General features: G+C 40.3%; 1 protein-coding gene across 4 annotated transcripts in view; it reads right to left on the bottom strand.

The window, feature by feature from the left end:
* ACKR3 (atypical chemokine receptor 3) overlaps positions 1 to 24640 on the bottom strand; it is a 39767-nt gene extending 15127 nt beyond the window's left edge. The window contains exons 1-2 of one of the 4 annotated variants that reach the window (XM_039326330.1): positions 24362 to 24420; positions 23751 to 23780 (exon numbers count right to left, since the gene is read on the bottom strand). Coding sequence is in view for 1 of the 4 variants with exons in the window: in XM_039326328.1 (XP_039182262.1) it covers positions 15636 to 15666 (31 nt within the window). In the remaining 3 variants the exon portion in view is untranslated. Of the gene's footprint in view, positions 1 to 15635; positions 15682 to 23750; positions 23781 to 24361; positions 24482 to 24617 lie in introns of those variants that run through there. The other 3 variants (XM_039326332.1, XM_039326329.1, XM_039326328.1) reach the window with 3 other exon arrangements.
* Positions 24641 to 25144: the final 504 nt, after the last annotated feature.

Genomic DNA, 25144 nt, shown 5'->3' with positions numbered 1-25144 from the left:
AATCAGCCTGAGTGTTTGCTTCCCCTGATATATGATTGGCCTTGAGTGAGGCCAGGTTTTGTTCCACCCAGGATCCCAGCAGGAGGGACTCGGCCCATAAGGAGCGGGATCGAGTGCCCCCTTGATGATTTATGTGGGCCTTGGCGGCCACATTGTCCGTGAGGACTAGTATGTGCCTCCGTGCTAACGAGTTGTGGAAGTGTCGTAGGGCTAGGTGGATGGCTCGAGCCAGTTTATGTTGTGTCGAAGGTCTGATGTGGACCAACAGCCCTGTGTCCACTGGGACCGGAGGTGTGCTCCCCAACCGAACAGACTTGCGTCGGTCGTGAGGACTAACCTGTCCGGCTCTCTGAAGTCTGAGCCTCTGAGTATGGCTGGAGACAGCCACCACGCGAGGGAACACCGTACCCGTTGTGGCTGTCTTACCCTTTATTGGGAAGCGCTGAGGTTCTGCCTCTGGAAGGGAAGCATGGACCATTGCAGCTCTTGAGAGTGGAGTCTGGACCATGGGACAATTGCTATGGTCGAGATCATCTTGCCCAGCAATTGGGAAAGACTGGCCAACGTTACTGACTGGCACCGGCGTAATTGGAGCACTGAGTCCCTTATGCTGTCCCGGCGTTCTTGGGATAGGTAAACCTGGCACCCCACTGTGTCTATGATGGCCCCGAGGTACAATAGTCTTGTTGTGGGTACCAAGTGGCTCTTGGGAAAGTTCACCGAGAACCCGTGATCCTGGAGTAGATTTACCACCCGTTCTAGGGCAGACCGAGTGGACGACAACGACGACTGGATTAATATGTTGTCCAGATAACATTGGACTCTGACTGGTATTGTCCTTAAGTGAGCTGCCAAGACCGCCAGGGTTTTGGTGAACACCCTGGGAGCCAATGACAGACCAAATGGGAGCGCCCTGTATTGGAAGTGGTGTCCGTTGTATGCGAACCGTAGGAACCGGCGGTGGACCAGGGAGATAGGAATATGAAGATACGCATTGGTGAGGTCGATAGATGTCAAGAGATCCCCTTTTCTTACGCTTCCCAAGATGGAGCGGAGCGTTTGCATTTTGAATTTGCGATATGCCAGATGGAAATTCAGGCCTTTGAGATCTAGAATGGCTCTCCATCCCCCTGATGTCTTGGGGACGACGAAGAGAATGGAGTAAAATCCCTGGCCTCTCTGGTCTAGCGGTACCGGTTCTATGGCCCATATACTTAGTAGATGTTGAACGGCTTCGTTCATGAGTCTCTTCCTTGTTCGGTTCTGGGGGTAGAGACAGGAAAGGAACTGATTTGGGGGTTTGGAGAGGAATTCTAGGGATAGGTCGTGACGGATGGTGTTGATTACTCATGCATCTGTGGTGGTGGCTTCCCACTGGTGGGCAAACAGGGAAAGTCTGCCCCCTACGGGAAGTGCTGATGAGGAGTCATCTGGACCGGCGGAATGGCTGGCTGCTCCCATGAAAGGGCCGCTTGCCCTGCGCTTGTTGTCTGGGCCTGGAGTTTTGCCTATCTGGCTGCCTCTCCTGCCTATCTTGTCTGGCCTGGAAGGGTTGCGATGGCTGGGAGTAGCCAAATCTAGCTCCTGCACGAAAGGGCTGTTTCCCTGAATAGTGACCTGGACGTCTGTCCAGTCTCTTAACTTGTCCTTGTTTTCTGTTAGATAAGGGTTTAGCGCATCCCCAAATAGCTTGCCTCCCTGGTATGGGGCGGCTGCCAGCTTCCATTTGGATTTTGCATCAACTTGCCAGTGTTTCAACCAAAGCATGCACCGGCCGGTGATATTGGAAGCTATGGCTCTTGCTGAAAATCTGGCAGCCTGGAGTGTTGCGTCTGCCGCATAATCCGTGGCCGCCACCATCTTGCTGAGGTCCTGGTGTGTGCAGACGTCCTTCGCTGGGACCCGGTTTTGTAACTGTCAGAGCCAACGGAGTGTGGCTCTGCTAAAGAAGGAGGCGGATGTTGCGGCCTTGATTGCCCATGCGGTCATTTGGTGTGTTCTGCGGTAGGTGGACTCGCATTTGCGGTCCTCGGCCTTGAGGGCCTCAGAAAAATCCCTGGATATGGTGGTGGATGATACTAGAGGCCCTAAGGGCTTGTCCACCATCGGTACCTCCAATGCCTCCTCCAGCTCTTTGGCTACATTATACAGCCGCTTGTCAGTGTTACCTGGGAGAGGAAGGGAAGCCGGGGAGGACCACTGTTTCCGAACCGCGTTCAGGAATAACGAAGGACATGGGATGCGGTGCTGGGTCGTTACTGGTTCGATGAAGTTCAGGTCCGCCTCTGCATCAGGAAGAGCAGGAACCAGTTCTGTTGAAGTTCCCGATCCGAGATGAGCAGTGGATGTGGCCTTGCATAGTAGGGTGACAAAAAAGGAGGGATTAAAGAGCCCGCTGAATGAAGGGACTTTAGGTGGGATGTCCTCCTCCTCGGACATTTGGACCTCTTGTTCTATAGTGGCCTGGTCGAGATAAGAATCCTCAGAAACATGATCCTGATGGAGAAGAGGGATATTGATGGGCCTCTGTCCCCTGCTGTTGAGCGGGATGAGACGTGGTTGTTCCCGGCTTGGGAACCTGAGTTCTAGCCTCAAGGGCCTGATCTACTGCTTGTGTGATCAGCATGACTAAGCAGTCCTCCGAGGGTAAGGAGACTGTCTCACTAGGGCGTAGCCCTGCTGCTGTGGGTGTGAATGTGGCCTCGGGAGCCCCGAGACACCCGTGGAAAAGAGGATTGGGAAAGAGAAGAGAATTCACCTGTCCCACACTGTGCCGGGGACTGAGAGGATTCCCCCGTTGACCAGATTCCCAGGGGAGAAGATGGAGCCCCCAAAGGTAAGTCGGGAGTTATGCTTCCAGCCTGAGTCCTTTCCAATCTAGCCCTCTTCTGTGCTCTGGCGAACTCCTTTTCTAGATCCTGGTGTCTCCTGCTGGCCTGTTTGTCTAACTTCCTGGAAGTTTTCTTGGTAGACCTAGCCTTAGTGGCCACTGTCTTATCAATGCCTTCCGGACCAGGTAAACCTGATGCGGATGGCAAGACTCCTGTCGAGGGAAGGATAGCTTCCTCCATTCTCCGATAGTACCAGGACACGGAAGGGGGCCCCTGGTATCTGGAGAAAATACACTGGGTAAGAACAGACGTACTACAAGGGACGCCTGGAACCCAGGTACAGCCTCCACACGTAAAGGATAGGCGCACTGCTGGGGGGGGGGGCCCTGAATCCCACAATGGCTGTGCACAGATAAGGACAGACACACTACTGGGGGTGCCTGGAATCCGGCTTAGTAAGCTGTGGATAAGGACACACGACTGTTGTTAATCGGATAAGGACAGGCACACTACCGAGGGTGCCTCGAATCCGGATGGAGCCAATTTATAGGTGTTGATAGGATAGGTTCCAGGAGACACCAGGGCCTGAAAATGGGGTACCAGAGAGTTGCTATGTCATCAATCTACTCGCTATTGAAAGAAGCTAGGGCGGCCTAAGGTCCTTCTCTGAAGATAGGCCTCAATCTGTCATCAATGCCTGGTCCTTATAATTTTAGCCATAGATGGAGCCGCCTCCCCTCCCCCCGGCGGAGTTACAGGCCCGAACCTGCTTAACTTTTAATTCTGCTAATGTTGCCAGGCACTGCCACCTGCTGGGGCCTTAGTCCAAGGGTCCTGTTCCTCTGCGGTGGTTGGAGTGCAGCTCCCTTGCCAGGCCTGTCCGTCTACATAGGCCACGCGGTGAAAACTGGACAAGCTATGTAGCCCGCGCGATGAAAAAATGGTCCACGCATGCACAAAATGACATCCGCGCATGCACAGTAGCTCTCTTGTTCTAGCCTGCGCTCTTTGGGCCTATTCAGGCCACGTGCGTTGGACAAAGGAGGTTGCGTGTGCATTGCGCGGCTCTAAGATGGTGGCCCGCATGGAAAGTAGTGTTCTCTCAGAGCCTTTAGAAGCTAGTGACTTAAGGGAAAGAGCGGGGAAGTCCCGGTCTCTGGCTTCCCTATGGCCACCCGTCAGCTGACCCACGGCTGCTCCGCAGAACTCTGCGCGCGCACCCCTTCCCACCTGTGATTAGCACCCCTCTGGAATCGCTTTGTGGGTCTGGAGCGATCCACAAAGCGGCCGCTGAGTAAGTTTAAAAACTTTTTCTATGACTGAATTCTTCAGTGGAGCTGCAGCCACAAGCTCCGTTCCCCGAACACGTTCGGCGACTGGCTGGACTAACAGCCGTTAGTCCAGACTGCTTGAGGTTCGGGACTTAATCCCCCTTTTGGATGAAGAGGGGGGAGATGTCGGAGGGGTGAGGGAGGGAGGAAGGAGACCCTTTCTGAACGAAGACTTGATGCCTTCTCAATAATGGAAAGGAAACTCTGCTATCTCTAGCAATTTAGAATTTGGTAAGTTGATCTAATTTAAGAAAATTAATTTGTCTAACTCTGCTACAGAAGGAATCCACCAATGGAAATTGTACTTGCCTAGAGCCAAACTTGCAACATCTATCCAGTGGGCGAGATCAGTCAAGACTGGGATCTCGTGGTCTAGGACAGGTGTGGCAACTTTGGCTGACTGATCTGATTGGGCAGGAATACAGTCTCAACCCATTGGTGGATTCTCCATCTCCAGTGCTGAAGAATTTACATTCTAGAGTTCTGAAGGAGCTGGAAGATGTTATCTCACAACCATTGGACCATATCTTTCAAAAATCTTGGAACACCGAGGAATTACTTGAAGATTGAAAAAGAGCTGATGTGGTTCCCTTCTTCAAAAAAGAAAAAAAAACCAGACACAGGAACATCAATACCTGGGAAGAAAAGATAATAAAAAAAACCCCAGATCTCCGAACATCTAGAAACAAATAAAGTTATAACTAAAAGTCAGCATGGATTTATTAAAAAGAGATCATGCCAAACCAATCTTGGTTCATTCTTTGACACAATGACTAAATTAGTAGACCAGCAAAATGCTCTTGACATAGTAATAAACAGAGATAAACAGAAAAGCACCTCAGACTAGACCCCCTCCAAAAAAAAAGGCAAGTGTTGGTGATAGGAGATTCTATTCTCAAAGGAACAGACTCAGCCATCTGCAGACTAGACATAAATCCAGGGAGCTATGTTGTCTCCTGAGAGCAAAAATCAAAGACGTGGCTGAGAACCTAACCAAAATAATTAGGCCCATAGATTATAATCCTCTCCTGCTCCTTTACATTGGGACAACTGACATAGCAAAGAACCTGAGCACAATATTGAGAGACTATAAGCAACTAGGCCAGTGGTGGTGAACCTATGGCAAGGCTGCCAGAGGTGGCACTCAGAGCCCTCTCTGTGGGCATGTGCACCATCACTCCAGTCCTCGGCCTTCAGCTGGGTTTTATAAAACTTTTTCGCTTTAGACCTCTGCCGCCATGTGCAAAAAAAAAAAAGGTTCAGTCAATTTCAACTTCTTGTGGGGAAAAAAAGGATTGATTAAACTTTTTGGTCCCACCCAGTCTGCCGTTACCACTGCAGCCACACCCACCCAACTGGCCATGCCCACCCAATGGGCCACACCCACCCAGCACTCGACGATGCATAAGTGGGTTTTGGGTGCAGTTTGGGCATCCAGTCTCTAAAAGGTTCGCCATAACTGAACTAGGCAATAAAGTTAAGGAGCTAGGAGCACAAGTAGTGTTCTCATCCGTACTCCCAACAAAAGGCCAACACCCACTGAGGGAAAAAAGAATTCTAGAAATAAACAACTGGCTAAAGGGTTGGTGTTGCCAAGAAAACTTTGATTTCCTCGACCATGGACTGCATTTCCTATGCGAAGAACTCATGGCAAGGGATGGGCTGCACCTCACGAAAACAGAGAAAAATGTACTTGGAAAAAGACTGGCCCAACTCATTAGAAGGGCTTTAAACTAAAACTGAGGGGGAAGGGTGACCAATCTTTAGAATCTCCAGAACACAAAACCAATCACAAACCCCAAGAAAACAAATCAAAGAAGAGCTAGGAAGTGATGAGAAAAAAGAAAAAATCAAACAACAATCGGAGATCCATGAAACATACACACGGACAGGCATAAAAGTGTTAAATATTTATATACTAATGATAAAAGCTTGGGGAACAAACAGGATGAACTAGAAGCAATAGTACATGACTGGAATGGAGTGATGGAGGGTATAAATTGTTCAAAAGAAATAGATCTACAAAAAGAGGAGGGGGATGTAAGAGATTACTGCATATCTACAGAAATATAAGAGATTATATGTAAGAGATTACTGCATATCTACAGAAATGTACATGATGAAAGATAAAATCCCTCCAGAATGTATATGGATCAATATAAAAGGGGAAAAAAGTGACCCTGCCATAGGGGTATACTACAGGCCACCCAACCAATCAGAAGAAACAGATGGACTCTCTGCCAACCAGTTAACAAATGTATGTTGGAAGCATACCACAGTTGTAATGGGAGACTTCAACTACCCAAATATCAGCTGGGAGACAAACTCTGCAGTGGGAGATCAAACAGATTCCTAACCAACCTAGCCGACAACTTTGTCATCCAAAAGATAGAGGAGGGAAATAGAAGTAAAGCTATACTGGACCTAATTCTTACTAATAGAGAAGAAGTAATAGAGGGAGTTGAATTGCCGGAACCTTGGGGGAAAGTGACCATGTCATACTGAAATTCAATATAATGCAAATACTAGCAATAGAAAATAATTCAACCAATGTCTTAAACTTCAAAAGGGCTGATTTTAACAAATTCAGACAAAACCTAGGAAAGATTCCATGGATGAAAATTCTAAAGGGGAAAAGTAAGGGGAAACTAAAAAATGATATCATAAAAGCCCAGTCCAGCACAATACCACTGAAAAAGAAAAATAAGAAAATCAAGAAGAAACCAACATGGCTGCACAAAGCTCTCTCTGACAAACTGAAAGACAAAAAGGTCAAGTACAAAAAATGTAAGAAAGGACATATAACTAAGGCTGATTACCAGCAGACAGCCAGAACATGCAAAGATAAAGTCAGGAAATCAGAATGAACAAAGACTTACAACAGAAATCAAGGATAATAAGAAAAAAGTCAAGGAAACTGTAGGTTCACTAAATAGAGAAGATGGCAAGAAAGTAAGAAGCAATAGGGAGAAAGCAGAGCTGCTTAACTCATTCTTTGCATCAGTCTTCATACAAAAAGAAATTATAGCACAACATACCAAAAAAACTACTGTGAATGACGAACTAGAAACAAAAATTAAAATAAGCAAAAAATGATAAGAGAACATGTTGGAATATTCATGAGCAGGAAGAGTCATGTGGTAATTCAGTCAGCCAATGTGAAGAAAGTGCTACTGAGTCTGTACAAAAGGTATTGAGTTAGGAGCTGAATTTTCCGTCTCAGGTTTGTCTCTGTATCTCTCTGCAAAAAGTGTTTATTAAGCTATGTTGCTGTAAAGAAGAATGTATGGCATTCTAAATATTTTGATATAAATATAAAGAAGTTATTTTGAATCAGCTAAATGCAGCCAACTGTGAGAGCTTCTGATTTATTTTTTCACCAATAGAGAAATTAAAATTGCTTGCCTACTATAGAAGAATGGAGGATTAAAGTGTCAAATTTAGCAGAAATGGCTAAGATTTCTGCTTATTTGAAGGATCATTCACAAGAAAGATACATTTCAGTCTGGAGAAGATGGATAAATTATATTCAGAATAAATATGGGACTAAAAAGTTTCATTTAGCCTACGAGTGAATTTAGCCTAGAGTATTATTATGAAATTGTTATTATTTTTAGTATTAGTATTGTTTAACTATTTGGGGACTGTATTGTTTAATAATTAGGATATTAATTTGTTTATGTTCTCATTATTATTATGTTCACTTTTAATTTGCTTATATTTATGTTAAAGGGGAGTTAAAGTGCATTATGGATTTGGTTATTTATATAGTTGGTAATGTTAGTTAGATTGTGATTATCATATTTGTAACTCTGTATTCAGCTCTGGGAAGTGGGGGGAGGGAGAGGGGGGTTTTTGGGTGGGTTAATATTGTAATTTTTATAAAACTTTTTAATAAAAAAAACCAGATCTGCGAACAACTAGAAGCAAACAAAGTTATAACTGGCAGCCAGCATGGGTTTCTTAAAAACAGATCATGCCAAACCAATCTTATTTCATTCTTTGATAAAATGACCAAATTAGTAGACCAGCAAAATGCTGTGGACATAGTATACTTAGACTTCAGTAAGGCATTTGACAAAGTAGACCATAATCTAGTGCTTGGTAAGCTAGAAAAAGGTGGAATACACAACATCACCACCAGATGGATTTGTACCTGGCTGACAAATCGTACTCAATGAGTAGTCTTCAATGGTACTACATCCAGTCTAGCATGACAGCCGAGGGATTGCGAAGATCCACGCCATATAGCTGATTTCTCTGTTTGGGGACCCTAAATGGGCCCAAAGCCACCCCGGAGAGGTGGCAAAGAAGGAGGGGAGCCCCACCGATCCTGGGGAGATGGTGGTTGATCCAAATGTCTATGGAAAGCTCTCCAAAAACCGACAGAAAAAAGGCTAGCATCATTCGTGAGTCTAGCCCAAGCTACATGCAGCCAAAGCCAACAACCTCTAAACTAAGCCTGATTGTAAACAACGTGAGTGAATTGGGTAAGAATATTGATTCTCTCTTCTACTTGACTGATTTCCTGGAAAAAAAAGAAAAAACTCCAGAAGTAAAAATCCTCCAAATGTGACAGGGGGGTGTCTTTGCTCCACTCTCCTCTAAACGGAAACAGCAAATTAAGTTTACAGGGGAAAATAATACAGAAAATTGAAAGATGGACTGGTGCTGATATCTAGTGGTGGATGAAAATACTGCCCTAAATATACAGCCCAGAAAGAAAAGACTGTTGTGACCTTCAAGGCTTTGATTAAACAAAGTGCAGCTGTAACAAAAGAAAAGAAAAATTGTGGACTATCTACACAGTGAGAACTATAAAACTTAGAAAAAATTGACCTTCCTGGATTATAAATATTTTTTAAAATGCGACTTTAAAGTGATTAGCAGAGAAAGGATTTTTGGTCATTATGGAGCATCAGAGATCTGCAGAAAGAACATATCAAGAAAAAATAAACATTTACCAGGAGAAAATGTATGTTCTGTTACAATAAATGCAAATGATATTCATTTCAAACCATGAGAAAATTAAAAATTTGAAAATTTAAATGCATGCATTTTCAATTTAATGTCACAACAATTAAATGATTAAAAAACAAAAGAAGAGAGAGATCATGTAAAGCAGACAACTGAATATAAACTAGTGGAGACTCAAGTGGAGAAGGATTTACAAGAAACACTGAACATGGAAAGGATAACTTGTACTCTAAGACCACAAAGTAAATTTGAGAATAAGGAAAAAAAATTGACAAAATGGATTGCTGAGCTGTTGGGAGTACAAGAAACAGGGAAACAAGGGATGATGAGAGAAATCTTCAATGAATATGAAAGGAGCAAAATCTTTTTACAAAGACATGATGTTTGATTTGCCTACTATATCCACAACATTTACAAGATTATGGAAAGACTCTTTGATTCAACAGAATATATTGATTGGGAAAGTTGCTTGGCAAAAGAAGAGGGCTAAAGTGAGAACTGAGGAATTAGATGGTGGGGTGTATCGGAGGGAATATTTAAAAATTAAACACTTGTTTGAATATGGTTGAAGAAATAGAAAGATTTTAGTTTAAGAGGGATGAACCCTCCAAGTAAGACAGTACTTTTTCTTTTCTCTTTTTTATTTTGTTTTTTGATATGAGAAATACAAAAATGTTTGGGATGATCAATATAAAGGAAATGTTTTAGATATTTAAATGTAATTGATTGTAAGAAAATTCAAATGGATAACTAAAAAAGAAAAAAATGTTTTAAAGAGAGTTAAAAGATTAGATGATTGGATTTATTAAATGGAATGTTTAAAGATTAAACATAGGTTTAATTATGGGCAAAAAGATCAGAAAAAAATTGGAAATAAGTGTATATTAGTTCAAGAGGGATATGTATTTTAAGTAGTATATTATTTTCTTATTTTTCTCTCCCTTTTTTTCTTTTTCCTCTCTCTCTTTTCTTTTTCTATGCTTTTCTTTTGTTCTTTTTCTTACTTACTTTTTAAGACATGAAAATAATTTAAATATTTTAAGGTAATTAACTCTCGGAAAATTTTAACCAGTAAGTATGTTTTGAACATTGTAGGGAAAATAAATTTAAATAAGAATTGTTAACAGGATTCATGATGAGGCAACCAAGATGACCAGATAGAAAAGAAGCATGATATTGATGTGATTATTATTGATAGAAATTCTAGGAAAAAAGTTATATTTAATTGCTACCTATTAAATTAATAAGAATTGTATTAATTTAAGGTTATTAAATATTATTGGAAGAAGAGAAAATCAAGCAAAGCTATTATGTGGACTTTGGAATACAGAAACTGATTGTTAGTGATTACTTTGTAAACATAAACCCGGACAACATGCTGTTTACCAAATATCAAGGTGTTTATGTTAAAAATCAATAAATATATTCTTTTTTAAAAAGGTACTACATCCATATGGAGAGATGTAAGCAGTGGGATACCACAAGGCTCCGTCTTAGGCCCAGTACTCTTCAATATCTTCATAAATGACTTAGATGAGGGAATAGAAGGGGAACTCATCAAATTTGCAGACGACACTAAACTGGCAGGAATAGCCAACACCCCAGAAAACAAGCTCAGGATCCAAAAAGATCTTGACAAACTTGAACAATGGGCCCTGTTCAACAACATGAACTTTAATGTGGAGAAAAGCAAGGTTTTACACTTAGGCAGGAAAAACCAAAGGTACAAGTACATATTAGTTGAAATCTGTCTCAAAAACAGTAACTCTGAGACAGATCTTGGAGTCCTAGTAGACAATAATTTAAATATGAGCCAACAATGTGTGGCAGCAGCCAAAAAAGCTAATACAATCCTTGGTTATATAAACAGAAGCACAGAATCAAAATCACGTGAAGTATTATTACCGCTTTATAAATCCTTAGTAATATCATACCTGGAATACTATATCCAGTTTTGGTCACCACATTACAAAAAAGATGTTGAGACTTTGGAAAAAGTGCAAAACAGGGCAACTAAGATGATTAAGGGCCTGGAGACAAAAATTGCAGGATTTGTGTTTGGCTTGTCTAGAGAAAAGAAGGACTGGGGGGGGGGGGACATGATAGTAGTATTCCAGTATTTGAGAGTGTTGAAGAAAAAACCTTCATCAGGGTCCAGTCCAAGCTGGGAATAAACAACATGGAGACTGGTTTAGAAAGAAGGTTGTAGTTTTACTGAAGAGGAGAACCAGACAGAAAGATGGTTCTAGAAAAAAGTGATCACATGGAGCAGAGTGGTGGGCTTTTATACTTTCTGGGGCCCTTGTTTGGAGTTGTTCCTGCGGCATGAACTTTGACCTGAGTCTGATGTGCCTTTCTGGTATTGATGGTGGTGGGTTAATCCTATTATGTCCCAAAGGTCATATCCTGTTTCCCTGGGGCAGTGGCTGATGACTGTTGGATTTTTGGTGTGAGGGAATGATGATTCTAGGGATCTTTCTTTCTAATCCCAGCTTCCTGACTCCAATCTTTCTTACAAGATTATCACATCTGCATTTCTGCAGACCCGGTTTCTGCTGGGGCAGAGAGACTGGGGGGGGGGTGCAGGGGTTGGTTTCTGCCTTTAAAATCCTTTGGGGAAATATATTCTGCCATTTTAATATTTCCTAAAATATTTCTTTTTCTGGATTCTTCCCACAAGAGATTGTCACAAAGAAGAGGAGGTCAACTTATTTACCAAAGGACCTGTAGGCAGGACAAGAAACAAAGGATGGAAACTAATCAAGGAGAGAAGCAACTTGGATTTAAGCAGAAAATGCCTAACATTGAGGACAATTAACCAGTGGAACAGCTTGCCATTAGAAATTGTAGGTGCTTCATCACTGGAGGTTTTTCAGAAGAGACTGGACAGTTCACTTGTGTGAGCAGGGGGTTGGACTAGAAGACCTTCAAGGTATCTTCCATTATGATTGAGATTTTGTTTTATTTTCCAAATTTTATTCATCTGTCACTTTCAATGTGGATTACAAACTATATCAAGAGGGCAGCATCAAGATTAGCTACAGGATGGAACAAAAAGAGAACTTGAACTCCTAGAACAAAGAGATGACAGGCTGTGAGGTGGCCTGGCTGAGAGGCATCCCAAGCTGAGAGGTGGCCTAGCAGAGGTAGCCCAGTGGCCCATGAGAGAAGGAGAGACAGCCAAGCTGAGAGATGGAGAGGCAGCCCAGTGACCCCGCCCGATACCTGAGCGGAGGCAATACAGTGCAAATGGAGGCCACTGAGCAGCAGTGAAACGGTGGCAGCAGATCAGTGGCTATGAGCAGCACAGCAGACCTTGAGTAGCAGTGGTGCAGAAGCAGACATGGCAGAGGAATGAAGCACCTAGAGCAGTGACTAAGAGCAGCACAGTGGACTAGCAGTAGCTGAGAACAGAGCTGTGGACCACTGGAGTAGCAGCACCCACAGCAGCAGCTAAGAGAAGTGCAGCAGACCAGCAAAAGATGAGAGCAGCGCAGTGGACCAGCTAAGTGGAGCAGAGTACCCACATCAGCACATTGTACGGGAAAACCAAGGTAGTGGCTAGGCAACTAAAGAGAGCAGGGGAAAAATGATAAGTACAAAACACTTGTGGACAGGGAGTAAAGGGATAAACCTTCAAGGCAGAGAGTAGAGGGTTAAGAGCAAAGCTTCTCCTAGAAAAACAGCCTGAGATTTCCAACCAAAAAGAAGTGCGTATTACTTCATAAAGGGGCAAGAACTTTTTAAATTCTTAAATTTTTAAAATCTCTGAATTTTTTTTTTTAAAAAAACCTTTTATTTTTTTTAATTTCTTTTTTCATTTTTTAAAATTTTTAATCTTTTTTCAAATATTAAATATCATTTTTAATTTTATTTTTTTAATTTTTAAATCCTTTTCAATTTTCATTTTTTTCAATTTTTAAAATTTTTAATTTCTTTTTCAATTAAAAAAATGAAATTTTTTTACTTATTTTAATTCTTTAGAAATTTTTAAATTCTTAATGATTTAAGAGAAAAATAATAAACAAACACTTCAAAATAGGGAAGATAGTGATGAATCTTTCAAGACTGACAAAAGACAAAGAATTCTTTTAAACTATTGTAAACCTATACTTCACAACAGGAAAAATATTTAATTTTTAGAAATTTTTAATTTTTTTAACAAAAAAGGCTCGGAAGTAGAGACTGACACTATAGTCACTATAGTGATTTTTAAAGTATGTCATGTATGTCAAGCTTATGCCCACAGAAGACCCAAACTATGTTATGTATCAGATGTAAACTATTTGAATTACTAGAAGATCAAGAGTCTTCAGTAAGCTGTTCCTGCAGGCCAGCTCTTATTATGGCTTTCTATGCCGAAGATGATATTTCCAAGTTGTGGAAAGGGGCGTATAGCTGGACTGTGGTATAATGCCAGACAAGAGCTTCCTTCTTTATACCATAAGCTAAAATTACTTTCCATCTTTAGCTGATATTGTCTCTCATTTTCACCTATTAAACTTCCATCCGGCAGCCAGCATATTTCAAGACGTGTATACTTGCTAAGGTTTTTTACTGTCAAATGTTGAAATAAATTGGTGATTATATCAAGAAAGTTTAATGTTTATTTGAGAAAGAATCAGGAAAGATGTGTTGGAGACAAGAAAATATCTGGTATGGATTCAGCATTACAGCTGCCCACGACGGGGATTTCTGGAAAGATACTTGAGCTGCAGAAATTCAGATGGCACCAGGTGGTGGCAAAGAGATGTAGAAAACTATTTCCTGCTGTGTGATGGATGTCCAGATACAGGTAGTCCTTGACTTACAACCAGAATTGAGCCCAAAATTTATGTCGTTAAGTGAGACATTTTAGTGAGTTTTGCTCAATTTTACGAGCTTTTTTGCCACAGTTGTTAAGTGAATCATTACAGTTGATAAGTTAGTAATATGGTTGTTAAATGAATCTGGCTTCCACATTGATTTTGCTTGTCAAAAGGTTGCAAAAGGTGATCATATGACCGTGGGATACAGCAACCGTCATGAATCAGTTGCTAAGTATCTGAATTTTGATCACATGATCATAGGGATGTTACAAAGATTGTAAGTGTGAAAAATGATACTTTATAACTTTGAACGGTCACTAAATAACTGGTGTATATCGAGGAATACCTGTATTTGCAGTCCAAGTTTCATATCCCCCCCCCCCAATAAAAGGTAAAGAACTCCTGAAATTAAGCTGCATGGCAGGTAACTTTTCGACAATGTGGCACTTTTTATTTCCGTTTGAACTACATCCTGGGATTTCCATTGTTCTTCAAAAGAACAGACATCACCTTTAGATCTTTAAATTAGAAACCATTCCTGTTACAGACAACTTAGGCATGATGATCTTACAGGCAAATGTACTACTTTTCAAATATTTATGGCACATTGTCCCTCACCATTTATCCTCTCTCAACAATCCTTGCAAGCATGAATTCCAAATCATCATTCTGCCTTCCTTGGCATATAGAAAGCAGCTTCTTGTATTCACTGGAATGTTAGCAACTATTTTTTCTCTTTAAACACATATATCAATGGTGTTTAAACACAATGCCCAGATGTTTGCAGTTCCAATATGGCAAGCCCTGAGTAAACACACATTTCTATCCCCCAAATTAATAATTTCTGAATTCCTACACAAACGTTGGTCTATCATAATGGAAATTCAGCCTTAATTATTAACTATGTTTCTAGCAAAAATCTAGAAAACAAAGAAAATTACTTTTATTAGCTCAAACACTCCATTTTATACTGTCAGTATCAAAGTGTTACAATTATGTGAGTGCAAAGCAATATTATACTGATAAACCCACAGGCCTAATGGTGATTTTAAATATCCAATAGTTCTATAAAGACACTGTCTCTTCCAGTGAGAAGTAGCCTTGTGGTTCAGGTTGCAAGAAGCAGCTAGAGGTCACTTTTTCTGCAGTTAGTTGATGACTCTAGGTTAGTGGTGGCGAACCTATGGCACGGGTTCCAAAGGCGGCACTCAGAGCCCTCTCTCCGCCATGTGCAAAAAAAAAAGGTTCAATCAATCAGTCAATTTCAACTTCTCGCGGGGAAAAAAAAAAGATCTCGCAAAGTTGGAATTGATTGATTGAACTTTTTAGTCCCACCCAGTCTGCCATTACCACTGCCTACCCAATGGGCCACACCCAGCCAATGGGCCACACCCACCCGGCACCCGATGATGCATAAGTGGGTTTTGGGTTGCAGTTTGGGCACTCGGTCTCTAAAAGGTTCACCATCACTGTTCTAGGTCCTGAATGTAGAATAGGTCTGTGACTCAGGTCCTCTGCTCAAAAGCTCAGGAGGAACTGAACCAGAAGAGAAAAACCAGCAGAAAAAGCACAAGCAGAAGCATAAAAGGAGAGGGTGTTTCTTTTCAGAGATGTTCTGCAGTTATTCACATTTCTGTCCTCTATTTCCTTGCTTGCATATTAAGGGTTGCTATACATAACATACATACAATAATTTGGTTCTGGTATCTTATTTCCCATATACTGTCTTCATTGTAGTTACTGAAATAAAAAAAAAATCTATCGTTACTTCAGTGCTGGATTTGTACTAACACCACAGATTCTAAAATAGCTTTCTCTTGTCACTTGATGAAAAAGGAAATTGGGACCATTTTAAAAGCTTTAGGCAAGAAGTGGTTAGGAGATTTCAGATTTCAGAAAGAGTTCTGAATGACTGTGTCATGTGTTTATAATAACACCTTGCTACAAATGTATATGTTCTGGGTTGGTGGATGGGAGGGGGTCTAAGCAATATTTAAACCAAGTAAGAATCTTTTGACTGAAATGGAAAAAGTGCAAACAAGTTGATGGATAGCTGGTTGGAGGTGGGTAGTTAGAAGGAGTAAACTCCAAAAACACCAGCCATTTTATTTTGCTTCCTACTATAATTCATAAAATTACAGAATCAACCTTATCTTCAAGTTAATTGAATCCTATGAAATATCTATCTCCTTTGTGACATCCTGCTAAAAAGAGATGGAAATAATTAACTGTGTCTTAGTTCAAGTTGTATCACCGTGATGCTCTTGGATGCTGATCAGCCTTCCAACAGGTTGAGAAAGTGCCAATAATGCCAACTACAGTACAAGGCCTTAATTGGTATTTTTGCAATAGCAATATTTAAAGCAGTACTTTGGCAATGAAAGAAGTCTTAAGTAAAATGTAAAGTGGTGGCTTTAATTGTTAAAGGTCTTATGTAGTCAGGAAGGAGCTCCTTCTTATCAGGGAATTGTCCTACTAGGAATGTTACCTGATAAAAAGATTGACAGACCAGACTTCCTTAGTGGCAGTACCTTTTCCTAACTAAAGGAGACACATCCAGCCAGTTTCCTTTTCTATCAAGGAGTCTATCAAAACAACTCTTCTATAAAGCTTTGGACTGCTGAGCTGATTGCTGATTGAATCGTTCCGTGAACTAGGATTAATTGCAAATTGAATTAGACATAAATACATGTTTGTTTGTTTATTCAACTTCTATAGCTACCCATCACAATCTACTTCAATTTTACAATATATTTATATTGTAGCTTTAAATAGATTAATTTAATCAGTGATTATATTTTAAAATATACTTCCACCCAATTCAAATTTGAGCATAAAAAGGTTGCATCTTGTAATTTTTAAAATCACTACCCAACTGTAACTCATCTGTTTTGTAAGATGACTAGAACTGCACATAATTCCCAAGGTTTCCCTCCATCTTTCCAAATAAATAATTAAATAAAGTGTGGGGATTTCAAATGTGTTTTTTGGTATTACTGGTTCTATCCCAGGAGCAAAAGTAGAAATAGGAGAAAACTGTGCTTGGACCAAACCCTGACACAATCTAGTTGAAGCTATACATTTGCACAGCTGGAGCAACTGGAGCACTGTTGGTTTATTTCCTGAGGTTCATTTCTCCTTAGATGGAAGTGTACTCAGTAAGAAAATAAGTGACCTGAGAGGAGAAGGCTCCATGGTTTTGTTCCTCGTGCTTTTTTTGCTCTTAAATTTGGAGAAAAGGTTGCTTGCTTACATATGAATTTGGCCCTGAAACAATTCACTTAGTTTTCTGCCCTCTAGCCTTTTTTGGTGAGGCAGAATTAGATATCAGGCTCAGGACCCTGGACAGAAGCCATAGTGTATATTCAACATGAATAACTGTACAAAATCTATAATAAAGACTTCACCATGAGATTTGTGCTTGTTTACCTATGCCTTATCCTAAAAATATTTAAGTCAGCCTAGACTCCTCAATGTAAAGCAAAGCTAGACTGAGCAGGTTATGCCAGAATATCTGTGAGAGATGTGTGTGTGTGTGTGTGTACCTTTGTATGTGTGTGTATGTATATGTGTGTGTATTTATTCAGATATTCTGACACAATCTTCCCATCATTAGATTCTACCCAGGAGTCAACATTAACAGAGGAATAGAATCAAGATCACGTGAAGTGTTAATACCACTTTACAATGCCTTGGTAAGGCCACATTTGTAATACTGCATCCAGTTTTGGTCACCATGATGTAAAAAAGATGTTGAGACTCTAGAAAGAGTACAGAGAAGAGCAACAAAGATGATTAGGGGACTGAAGGCAAAACATATAAGGAACGGTTGCTGGAATTGGGTATGTCTAGTTTAATGAAGAGAAGGACGAGGGGGGACATTATAGCAGTGTTCCAATATCTCAGGGGCTGCCACAAAGAAGAGGGAGTCAAGCTATTTTCCAAAGCACCTGAAGGCAGGACAAAAAGCAACAGATGGAAACTAATCAAGAGAGAAGCAACCTAGAACTGAGGAGAAACTTCCTGACAGTTAGAACAATTAACCAGTGGAACAACCTGCCTCCAGAAGTGGTGAATGTTCCAACACTGCTCCAACACTTTACAATGCCTTGGTAAGGCCACATTTGGAATACTGCATCCAGTTTTGGTCACCATGATTTAAAAAAGATATTGAGACTATAGAAAGAGTATAGAGAAGAGCAACAAAGATGATCAGAGGACTGGAGGCCAAAACTTATTAGGAATGGTTGCTGGAATTGGGTATGTCTAGTCCAGGGGTAGGCAACTCGCAGTCTTCAACTCCCAGAATTCTGAGCCAGTATGGCTGGCTCAGAAATTCTGGGAGTTGAAGTCCTCAAGTCATAAAAGAGCCAAGGTTGCCTACCCCTGGTCTAGTCTAATAAAGAGAAGGACGAGGAGTGACATGATAGCAGTGTTCCAATATCTCAGGGTCTGCCACAAAGAAGAGGGAGTCAAGCTATTCTCCAAAGCACCTGAAGGCAGGACAAGAAGCAATGGATGGAAACTAACCAAAGACAGAAGCAACCTAGAACTAAGGAGAAATTTTCTGACAGTTAGAACAATTAATCAGTGGAACAACCTGCCTCCAGAAGCTGTGAATGCTCCAACACTGGAAGTTTTTAAGAAGAAACTGGACATCCATTTGTCTGAAATGGTATAGGATTTCCTGCCTGAGCAGAGGGTTGGACTAGATGACCTCCAAGATCCCTTCCATCGTATTACTATTATTATTATCATTATCATCATTATCCTGTTTACCAAAATTAAAGCCAGGATTAATGTTATACTCTAGTGCAGTGGTTCTCAACCTTTCTAATGCCGCGACCCCATAATACAGTTCCCCATGTTGTGGTGACCCCCAACCATTTATACATCACCGGGTGCCAGGGGCATGGCCAAAGAAAAGGGGGAAAAAATGGCTGACAGCCTTGTTTGGCGACCCCCGTGAAATGATCGTTCGACCCCAAATGGGGTCCCGACCCACAGGTTGGGAACCACTGCTCTAGTGGTAGATATGTCAGACTGAGGAGGCCTGAAACTCACAGAATATAATTTAAAAATAGATAATGCCTTTTTATTTGGACATTTAAATCATATATCCGTGTCTGGTGGTCAGAAACAATATCATTATGCTTTCTACAAAACCTAATGTTGACACTAGAAAATCATATTTATTTAACATCCATTTGTATGACATCAGTTATAATAACTCAGGAGGCTTGGCAAAAAAAAAACCCAAATATTTGATAGTTATAGGAATGCTACTGACATAATACAAATTTCATAAAGGATCCCATAATATTCCTATCAACAAGGTAATTATCTATGCATTGAATGGCATAAAAACTGAGTAAATATATTGCTGGCTCAAAAATAATATTCAAACAATGCTCATCAGTAGTTCCTCATCACACTAAAAGGAGGCATTGATCAGGGTACCACACTCTGGAGCCTCTACTTATCAAATAGTTTTATCAATGACTTAGGTTAGGAGGTGAAGAGAACGCTTATCAATCTTACACATAACAGTACATTCTGTAGATATCCCATACCCGAGAAAAAAGAAATAAAATACAAAACAATCTTGATATGGTAGAGCAATAGGTTGAACAGCACAATGAAATTTAACAAAGGTGAATGTAGGGTTGTTCATTTAAGAAATAAAGAAAACATACATTAGTGAATAGGAGATATCTAGCTTTACAATAGTAATTGTTAAAAAAAGATGGACCAATTAAAGATTATCAAGTGATTAAAAGATCAAAGAAAGATTGAAGGAGTTTGACATATTTAGCCTTGAAAAGATTTTAATAAAGATTATCGGCATATTGTAATCTATAAAAGATTATAGGCATATTATAAACACAAGAGAGAAAAGACTAAGGTCTGTTCTCTATCATCTCAAAGGGCAGGACACAGAAGAATAGATTTCAGCACATTCCAGTTGAATGTTAGGAAAAACATGAATTCCTGCATTGAACAGGTGGTGGGTTTAGTTAACCTAAATTGACCTTTCCATTTCTGTTATTCTACTTGCTTATATACAGCTTTAACATCTGGGGAAAGGAAAGGTATAAGGGGAAAAAGTCAGTTAATTTTATTACACTAGACTAAAAATATTCTACATAGATGTTAATATTTTTGGTTCTCTTAAAAGTTACATCCTAAGGTTTCATTTCCCCATATTCTTTGCTCTTAGTATTTGATATTCTATTTATTTTAAATTAAATTTAAACATTTGAAATGGAATCTGAATGTATATTTGTTTGACATTATTTATCTTTTGATTTGCAGCTGGCAGAATTAGGTTGTCATCATAACTGAAATAGAAACTGAAAAGAAATAATCCAATTTAATCATGCACATTAACACATAACTTGATTCAATGTTGTGGAATCAACAGATCATTACATTTAAAGTGTCCTTTAAAAGCATCCCATTCCTATTAATGTAAGAGAACTGCAGAGTGAATATTAACAAATGTGTTCAGAAAACTCCTTGGGCTGATCAATGGTGCCATCAGGAGCGACAGTCAGTAAAATCAATAATTAAATGAATTTCTATGTTCTAGCAAACTATATGCCTCTCTTCCCATCAATGGAACAGAAGAGGAACTTTTGAAAGATGAGAATATAAACTGGTTTGGGCTCATCTCAAAAATAGCAAAAAAGCCTAGTTCAGTGATCCAGCTAAATAGAATGCAATGCAATTGTAACTACTGCGGGACTGGGAGGTTCACATTATCACTACATCCTCCTGCATTGCCTAGCCTGCTTTAATTCTAGGTATACTTGAACATTTAAATCCACAAATATGGTTTACATGCCAGTGAAAAATGTTCACAGGCAGAAAAATGAAATATTCCGATTATCAGAGGGATTAGCTATCAACATGTAAGATCAATGACAGCTATTACTGAAGTAGAATTCTAGTCTGGCTATTGTCTGGGATTATTCAAGTAATCAGAGCCAGGTATCTGGCTGGCCAGTGAGGTCTATTTTACTTTGGTGTGTCCAAGTTCTTTTTTAGAAAGGTTGGGAGAAAATGGCAGGAAGTACTGGTGTATGGCTGTATTTAAACTAAGGAACAAAAGAAAAGTCAGGTTGCTGAATTAGGATCTCTAAAGAAAGTTACAAACCTATTTTTTCCATCTTCCTTGATTTCCTTCTCCTTTTGACACATCAGTCCTTGCTGGCTCATAAAGTTACTTTGTACCTCACCTGCTTCTCTCCTTCTTTTTCTACAGATATAGATTATATTACTGAGCCTGGAGGCTACTGCTCTCATCAAATTGTATACAGTAGTTAAATAACTCACCTTGTCCATCTTGATATGTTATTAAATAAAGGGTAGGGATGATTTGATCTGATAATACCTGGCTAACAAATTTAAAATACTTCTGGAATATTCTTTTTAGATTACAGAACTTTATCCTGATAAATTCAAACTACTCTAAACATTATGGATAATCATTTCCAATGTTATGCAAAATGCTGCATTCCAGAAAGGAATATACCATTCTTTCTGCCTTCTTTACTAAATGTACAGACCCATCTAGCTCAATTGACTGCACACAAATATTTCATATGGGACATGCTTGACAAATGCCTCACAAAACATTTGTTGATGCACTAACACTAATTAGATAGTCCAGTACTTGGCACATAAAAAGACTTTCAAAATGGTATTGGAACCACTCCCAACTCAAAATGCAATCAGGACAGCTTTTGTTATAGCTTTTGAATTCTTAACTGATGGAAGGAGAAAATATAAAAAGATAAATACTAATCAAAAGGAGAGGTAAATAATATGAGTTCTGTCAAAGGTAAACATTAAGTATCACTGGTTTTAAATATGCAGAATTGAGCACTTTGTTCAATCCATGCCATAAATGAATTTTAACTGCCATTTAATTTTGATTGAATTTTAGTAATATTTTTAACATTTGAAACTTCAGATTGTATCATAATCAGAGTTCAATCCACTAACACAAAATCATTTTTTAAAAGTAAGATAATAGCTTTGAAATATCTTGGTTCATCTGCTCTTTTCGTACCTTTGAATTAAAAGCAATAATATTTTAGCAGAGAAGCAGCACTAGATTTATTGTATAATAATTCTGGAGAAATCAAAAGTAATAATAGCATCATTTGCTTGTGCATCCAGAGGTTGCACTAATGAATCATCTTGGAAAAAAGTTTCACAAAGATTACAAAATATAGTCCAGCACATCCTGCACATTAAGTCTCTTTGGGAATTCTACCATGTTGCCAGAAAACACAAACAGCTTAGCTAAATAGCAAGCTAGAGAACTGTTCAGTATCTTCTAAATAAACAAGCATGCACAAAATCAAAGTATTAACCATGAACCTCTGAAGTTAATTCCTTTAACACTTTTTGCTCTCAGAGCAATCAAACTAACTGCATCCAGATTTTGGTTCTGCGAATGATAATAGAAGTAACAAAGAGACCTGTGTCCCAAATGATACTATTAAGATAATATTATAAAATATTTATAGGCAGTGCTGCTGGCTATTAATAAATGGCATTAGATGTTTTAAAATAGTGGTGCTTCTCCATTCTTTATATGGTATCATTAACTATAATTAATATCCTGTTAGTTTAAAACTATATATTGGCTTGTAAAAGAAAAACTGTTCTTATGAAAACGATGTGACATTTTTCATGCATGGATTTCATTTATATAGCTTATTAATTGTAGCTCAGAAGGCTAACAATCATTTGCAGTATGCGGTGTATGAATGGACTCCATTTCTTTTTCTATGGAAAAAAGGCTGTTCCAGAGATCAGTAACTCAGAGCATCTGCTGATAGCAAGTTCAGGAAAGAGGAATATTGCTCTGGGTAATTTTCTTCTTGCACAAATGTCACTTGTTCTATAAACGTAGGCTACATCCAATTATTAAAGAAATCCAACATTCCAATAACTAACTAATTTTGTAGAATAAAATCTTTTGGGGAATATCCCCAAATAGTTTCAAAATACCATAAACCCTTTAATGAGCTACTCTATTCTCTTTAAAAACTTATTATTCTGCTTTTAACAACTAACAGAATAACTTTACAACTCTCATTACTGCTCCAAGTTGCATGGGAAACTGTTCATTACCCTTTCTACTCCTGTTGTGATTGAATGCTTTGTCAGCAAGGAGAGCCTGTTCCAACAGATGAAAGTGCAAACCTGCATCTTCTTTTTTGGTAGATACTGGGGGTTTGCAGGGCATAAGCAAAGGTGGCTCCTCACTTGTCAAATGTCTGATTTGATTTAAATGCATGTTTGATTTGACATCAGCTCCACCATCTTTAGCAGTACTTCTCTTGGCAGCACTGCCTGGGATTTCAGAATTGTGGTAGGGCTGATTTTCTACCATTTGACTAAAGTATTGATCACTGACGTAACTATATTATTAAGAAAGTTATAAGAACTGGCCAAACTTGCACAGAGAATCAAAAGATATTTGCTATGGCTGTCCTCTGTCAGATTCCTTTTATTTAAACATTCAGTGACATTTCAAGAAAGCTTGGTCAAAAATGTTTGGTCAAAAGTTTCAATTTATTTAATGTGCACAATTCTTCAATATGTAGGCTTAGCAATGAAGTTGGAAAGCCGGACCAAATGCAATTCTACTTAAGTAAACCCTATTTTAACAGTTATAGGAGCATTCATTTAACAGTGCATCCCGCTGAAATCGTAACTCCAAAAGCATGCCTGCATTCCACTGCACCATAAAAGTCTGAATTAACGCAAGTGCTGTAACTCACATGGGGTCAGGCTGCAGAACTGCGATCGGTCTAGTAAGGAATAGATGACTTAAGATATTAAAAGAAGACAGAGATAACTTGAAAAGCAATAAATATGCCCATAAACTGATTGTAGAGGTAAATGAACAGTACTGCAAAAAAAGGAATAGTAAATATATACAATATCTTGAAAAGAACGATTCAGACAAGTCTGGCCATATTTGAGCAAGTCACGGCATTCGCCCCGGGACAAGCGAAGGCGCCGCTTCTACTGCCACGGGAGCGCTATGGAAGAAAGGGAGGTCAAGGGCTAATTAAGGGCTTTCTTTCCGAAAGCGGGACTTCTTCCTCCCGACAGAGGCGTCCAAGACTCGACTTTGAAATGGGCAGCGTACAAAACTGACAAAGATCACGAAAGTGGATCCGCCTAAAAGTGGACCTCTCTTCCCTAGATACAAAAACAACCAGGAAAGCTGGCCTCCTGGCAGGCTTTTGTTCGTTCGCCCGCCCGCAGCCTTGAGCCTCTGATCCTCTTCGCCGAGACGGTTAGCGCGGTTTCACCCCCCTTCGCCGCCCGCTCCTTGTCTGGCCCAGCGCGCTTCTTGCTCTGGAAGGCCGAGCAATTGTCTTACCGCGAAGTCGTTTTTCCCCTTCCTCTCGAGCGCAGGGAACTGCTCCTCCTCTCGCAGGCGGCTTGGCAAGCGACTGCCTCGTCTGACCCGCTCCCTCCCCAGTTATATAGGACTCACTTCGAAGAGATGCCTCTAGATGGCAGCTCCGCTAATCAACTCCTGCTGCTGTTGCCGCCCATGAGCTTGCACGGAGCAGAGCCGAAGCGGCGAGTTGCGTTTCCCCCCCCCCCCATATCTACGTGCGTGGCACGATCACCTGCATCCTGTCCCCTGGATGGGAAAACCCCAGCTGAACTCTTCGAAGATGCCGACAGGGCTCTTCTCCATTCGCCGGCCTGCGCGGTTGCAGAGCTTCACCGTGACCAGGGGCGTTGCGCTTCTAGGGACTATCGAGGCTTGCACCCTGATTCGGTTGTCCTCGCAGAGACGGCCATCACTGGAACCTACAGAAAAGTAGACCAGTATCAAGTTCCTGGTCCCTTTCCCGCCACAGAATCGAGGCTGGTGATTAGATGTCATATTAACTTTTTATTTTATTTTATTTTTATTTTTTTTATTTTTAACCAAAAAAACAAAGCAAAACATAACACACATATACACACAATATATATTCCTAAGGTGACCAACCGTCCTCCTTTAGGGAGGATAGTCCTCCTTTTGTAAGGTCTGTCCTCCTGCAAAAAGTGTCCTCCTACACGTCCTCCTTTCTGATATTTGAAGACTAATATGCAGGGCTTTTTTTCCTCATAGAACGATCAAAACAGCATTCCGACATCTTTTTTT

This window comes from Crotalus tigris, unplaced genomic scaffold, assembly GCF_016545835.1.
Source record: "Crotalus tigris isolate CLP2741 ecotype Arizona unplaced genomic scaffold, ASM1654583v1 scf7180000024340.7048381, whole genome shotgun sequence".
NCBI classification, from domain to species: Eukaryota; Metazoa; Chordata; class Lepidosauria; order Squamata; family Viperidae; genus Crotalus; species Crotalus tigris.
The sequence above is the reverse complement of the archived record's forward strand: the minus strand, read 5'-3'. Positions and strand labels throughout refer to the sequence as shown.